At 30.5% G+C, this 5672-nt stretch overlaps 1 protein-coding gene across 2 annotated transcripts; it reads left to right on the top strand.

Annotated features, from left to right (window-relative positions):
• Positions 1 to 2514: 2514 nt before the first annotated feature.
• LOC136975348 (peripherin-2-like) lies at positions 2515 to 4606 on the top strand. Of its 2 annotated transcripts, none has more exons than XR_010880781.1 (3): positions 2515 to 2951; positions 4210 to 4429; positions 4505 to 4606. XR_010880781.1 is itself a non-coding variant. In XM_067270405.1 (3 exons), exons 1-3 carry the CDS (start codon positions 2578 to 2580, stop codon positions 4506 to 4508), a joined length of 537 nt encoding a protein of 178 aa, XP_067126506.1. In that variant the 5' UTR covers positions 2515 to 2577; the 3' UTR covers positions 4509 to 4606. The 2 variants fall into 2 exon arrangements, 1 of the variants encoding a protein (XP_067126506.1); XM_067270405.1 differs by having other exon boundaries at positions 4210 to 4368.
• The last annotated feature ends 1066 nt before the right edge of the window (positions 4607 to 5672 follow it).

Genomic DNA, 5672 nt, shown 5'->3' with positions numbered 1-5672 from the left:
TGTCTTCTATGCGATTTTGACCGGTACAAATAATTATTATATTTAAAAGAATAAAAAATGCCGTGTGAAACTCTCTCATATCGGTTTTCAGTAGGAGAGACTTTCCTTTACGTGATGTGATTCGCGTTGTTCCAGTTATATAACTCGTTGAGGTACTGTACCTCTTAACAAGTGATTAAATAGGACAACTAAATTAAATTTCGCTTTCCACTTAACAATTTTACCTTATTAATAATCAAAAAGTTTAAAAACTTAAATGTATTTTTTTAATATGAATTAATTTCATTTAAAAATAATTCTTCAATAAATAAATAAAGCAATGATACAGGCCTTCATAATACTTGAATACAATACACATGCTATTGTTAGCATAAATAGTTATAATAACTGACTTCCTTGTTGCAATATCACGAAAGTGAATTATATTTCATTACGAAATTTACCAATAATTTCATAAGATATTGCTTTCTTATTGCTTAAACTTTAAAGAAAGAATCTATTTTTAATAAAGGTTCTTGTGTATTTACAAGAATTCTTTCATTTTATTTATATAACATAAAAAAAATCTTTACCTCTAGGCTAAATTATAATGTAGAAACTATTTAATTCGTTGAATAAATAAATATTTAAAGGAAAAATAAATGCTTAAAGTAATATCGAGACTTTGCAAACGGTTATGTGAAGGTCTTTAAGAAATCATATATTAATTTGAGGAAATAATAAAGCATATTATAATATATATTTTTACTTATTATAAATTGTGAATTATACAGATTAATGAGGTCTTTGTAAACTATTTTCAAAGTAATAAATCTAGTAAAATACTTTTGTTTAAGACAGGTCGATAGAAGTGGATATTAATAGGTTAACAACACGGAAATCTATAGAAATATACTTAAACATATGCTTCTCTATATATATATATATATATATATATGTAGAAGTTGCTCGCATTTTATAAGCAAATCTTTACTACTTTTCGTACATCTATAAATTTTCGCATTAAATTTATATATTTTGCATAAATTAATATGCAAAGTTTTATTTCACACAATTTTATTCATTATTTCTCGTAATAAATGCTTATACTTTCCTCGTATCGAATTATATGATACATATTTTGACAAGTATTAAATTTATATATAGATAAATGGGTTAATGTTACCTATGGTTCCAAAATGGCGGCTCGTCTCTGATTCCAGCAAATAGAAGAAAGGAAACAGTGGGGAAGCACGTTCTAACCTAACCTAACCTATTCTAATAATTGTACTGGTAATAATTATGGTAATTTGTTAGGTTAGGTTAGGTTAGAACGTGCGTCCCCACTGTTTCCTTTCTTCTATTTGCTGGAATCGGAGACGAGCCGCCATTTTGGAACCATAGGTAACATTAACCGATAAATGTATGGTGGGAACCGCTAAATGCTGTTACAGGCTGGCCACAAGGAGTTTTCTATATTTTCTTCACGTGTCTAACACCATAAATAGGGATTACTTTCCCATAGAAAGCCCCTCCGGAAGTATTCCAGATCGTGTTAGAAAAGAGATCAACAATCAACATTTAGATTTTGTATTGTTTACAGTTAATAATTTTTAATCTATTGTATATTAATGCATAATAGGTCTACTATTAAATAACATACGTAAAAAACAGTACAAGATTTACATAGAGTGGGAAGATGAATTCTAATTATAGTAATTTTGTTTGCTGATGTTCTTTACATAAATTATTTAAATAGATTTCGATAGGATTTGAAGAAATTCATTAGAATTGAATAAAAAATAAAATCGAATAATTAATTAATTAATTCAATTTTGTTATTAGATTTTCTCAATTATTTGATGAAACAACAATTGATTTCGCTTAATCGTAATAAGTAACAAATACTATTTTTGTTTCTGGACTTTAAATGAATTTAATAACTCGACATTCACTTACATCTCTTCTATTTACTTCAAATGTATTAATATTGTTATTTGCTTTGTGTTTTTTAATGTGCGGACTTTATACAGAACTCGTCTTTGATTTTTCTTCCACTTTTATTAACAGGCAAGTCTTTAAATCTGATTCAAAAACTACATATTTTGTAACTTTTTTTTTGCTAATACAGTAGTCGAAATTGGGTAAGTGCCCATCAGTGATCGAGAGAATAAAACCACCGAGCACTGGGATCGCGGGTTGGGTTCCTCACTAAAGGCTGACCATGTGGAAAACTATATTGGTCACTCCACGTGGTCAGCCTTCGGTGAGGCGTGTCTAACACTTAAATAGTAACTGATCACTTGTCTAACACCTAAATAAGGGTGAATTACTCCAAATTTTCCATGGAAAGTCCTCCCGGGAAGGCAGATCGCCCTATTGTATTATTTGCCTTATTCAATCAATGCTACCTTACCCTATCCAAAATCTGGAAAAAATTTACATTAAATTATTTAAAAAAACTAGAAAAATAAAACTATTTTTATAAATTTCTCATATAAAATACATTACAGCATCACTTTCTCTCGTAGGTTTTACGATTTCAAGTTACTTTCATTGTTGATTTCTTGGAGTGGTATCTTACTAATAACCGTTTTTATGTACGGGTTGATTGTTTTTATAATGTCTGCAAGAAACGACGATTTAGATGATAAAAAAGTGGCTAAAGAAAAGCGCATACAAGCTGAAAGATTTCTCTTCTCTTATATTTTTGTCGAACTGACTGTGTTTTTATTCTTGCCTGGAGGTGTTATATACTGTTTCAATGATATAAATTTAGTAGAAAGTCGATTCGAAGCTGCTCTTCGATATAGTATGAAACATTACAAGAAAGACAGAAATCTAAAATTTCAAATCCAATACATCCAAAGGATTTACGATTGTTGTGGTTCTAAAGACTTTACAGGCTGGTTTCGCGTTTCGTGGATGTCCTCGAACTATGTGGATACTGATAGACCCAATACGAGTAAAGCGTAAGTGCTACATTATCTTAATTTGCATAACTAAATAAACAGTGTATAATTTATTAAAATATCTCGTGTAAAAGCTAACTATAAACTCGAAATGGTAACAGAATCACTTGTATGCAGGTCATATGAAACCTGCTGATTCAAGAAGAGAGAATCGCTGTTTTTTGCGCATATTTTAGTGGATTAACGTACACCGAAGTACAGGCAAACTTCGTTTAGAAATTCGGGATGTCTGCTCCTAAAGGGCCAATAGGCCGTTGGTTAACAAATTCAGGCGAACGGATAACTTACACGATGCACAACGTTCCACAATACCACACGAAATGGTTCAACGAGCAGAAACTGCAATAACACAGATCGGAAGGCTAAGAGCCAGGTGTTCACTGTGACACAACCGACATTGTGGGAGATGCTTCATTACTCATAAAACATGCATAGCATGTCCTGGTGTTACATAAGCTGAGGGAGACAAAAGTGGACTATACCACTTGCCAAGCAATGTGTCACGATCTCTAGAAAGCTATGGAACAGGAGGATTTTATTGTACTTTTGTGTATTTTAATCTACCCAGTATGTAAACAGTGATTCGCTTTTCTTGGGTCAGCATGCTTCACGCGACTTGCAAACAAATGATTTTGTTATCATTTTCACAATAATGGATCTAGACTTTATAATCACCAAGTATATATACAGTTGAAATCTATTGTAGATAATGTTAGGAACTTAATAATAATAATAATAATCAACTACAGAATGTTTAATATAGTTTTTAAACATACTATAAACGAAATTTCACTTCTAAACGTTGAAATGGTGGTCGAATAGTCGAAGAGGTAAAGTCACCATGCTGTTCCTCTGTCCCTGGAGGATCAGAATTCCGATATGTGTCGATTCACACATCTCCAGCTTACTAATGGCTGAGTGAATAAAACCATTGAACACTTTGTTGGTCATGTGAGGTTTTCAGGTTTTTCACGTGTCTAACACCAAAGTAAGTCCGGTTTTCCATTAAAGTCTTCTGGGGAGGCATTTTTCCCTTGGCACATCGCCCATGTGTTTGTTGCATTATCGTATCCCATCAAACCAAACGTGGAGTTGATATAGGCTCGTGGGCCTCCATCCTTAACTTTTCTTATGGGCTTGACCGACTCACGATAGGTACGAAAAGGAAGGTCATTTTATTGCCGATAAAATTAAAAATTTTATACGTAAGAGTTATGACATTCTTCTTTCATATTTTAATTAATAAAATATTTTACAGATTGTTCAAGAATAGCGATTATTACTTGGATGATGTTCCAATATCGTGTTGCAATATATATTCTAAGAAGCCGTGCTTTAATCAATTCATAAAAACGGAAATTGTACAAAATTATTCGTTGGTTATTAATCAAATCGGATGCAAAGAAGTTCTAACGAAGTATTACTTTAATACTGTAATAAAATTAGCCCTAATATTCATTGCTGTGGAATTATTAACTGTAATAATTTACATACAGTTCAATTCTAAATTTTATTGAAATTATTTATATCGTATTTATTCCTTTATATTTTAGTTAGCTCAAGTTATTATAAGTTATCGACTGTACAATTATTTTAAATTGCTACTGGATAAGAAAACAGAGAAGAAGACTTGTAGAATAATAATAATTAATTAATTAATTAATTTAAGAAATTGATAACAGAGATTGGAACTTTATACATTTCTAAAAAAGAAATAAAATACCATTATTTTCATCAATTTTTTAATCTTTACTGAAATTTCTGCATATAATAATGCTTATATTGCATACATATAGTTTTTGTGTTATGATTTCTTCCACTGGGACATAGATAAGCTATTTTCATCATCTTTTAATGGGATAGGATTGTCTTCTTCAATAGCAATTCATTTGTTATAGCTTCACACAAATACCACAAATACACATCCTTATTGTCACGCTTACTTACTAATTGAAAAACACGTAATTTTTAAAAAAATTTTAATTCATACGCTATGAATACGGCACAATACTCATATTGTAACGATATTCCAACACATTATATACAATACGTGCAATTATAACTGCATTTTCAATGCTTTGCAATACATTGTAATAGAAACTTTGTAATGGAATGCAAACTTTCAGTAAACTATATGTAATATACTTTATATTCAATTGTACACAATTCCATTGCAGTAGATTCTGATTTAAATTGATAAAATATTCCTGGTTAATGTTACCTATGGTGGCAAAATGGCGGCTCGTCTCTGATTCCAGCAATCAGAAGAAACAGTGGGGACGCGCGTTCTAACCTAACCTAACCTATTCTGATAAATTACATAATTATTGCCAACCAAATTATTAGAATAGGTTAAGTTAGAACGTGCGTCCCTCTGTTTCATCTGTTTGCTGGAATCAGAGACGAGCCGCCATTTTGACACCATAGGTTAACATTAACCATATTCCTCAATATATTTATTGAGGAATGTTTATAATCTCGTAACACAAAAATAAATAATCTCGTATCAAAAAATTCATTAATACATGGTGCCATCTGTTGGTCTTGAAAGGAATTAAATATTCCTAATTAGGGTTTAAACTTGATGCTGTTTATCAATTTTATTTAATTAAAAAATTATTTACTGTTGCGTTACAATTTTGTATTTTATATTTAGTTAAAATTTTCTTAAAAAGTAATATTTAACGTTTGTGAAATATTTCTAAAATTTATTAGTTAAGC

This window comes from Centruroides vittatus, unplaced genomic scaffold, assembly GCF_030686945.1.
Source record: "Centruroides vittatus isolate TY-2023 unplaced genomic scaffold, ASM3068694v2 contig_370, whole genome shotgun sequence".
Classification (NCBI taxonomy): domain Eukaryota; kingdom Metazoa; phylum Arthropoda; class Arachnida; order Scorpiones; family Buthidae; genus Centruroides; species Centruroides vittatus.
Note: the sequence above shows the minus strand (reverse complement) of the source record. Positions and strands in the feature narration are given on the sequence as shown.

Coding starts and splice junctions, on each gene's coding strand:
- LOC136975348 (XM_067270405.1), top strand. CDS start 2,578: ATGTACGGGTTGATTGTTTTTATAATGTCTGCAAGAAACGACGATTTA. Junction 2,952..4,209: donor AGACCCAATACGAGTAAAGC/GTAAGTGCTACA, acceptor AATATTTTACAG/ATTGTTCAAGAATAGCGATT.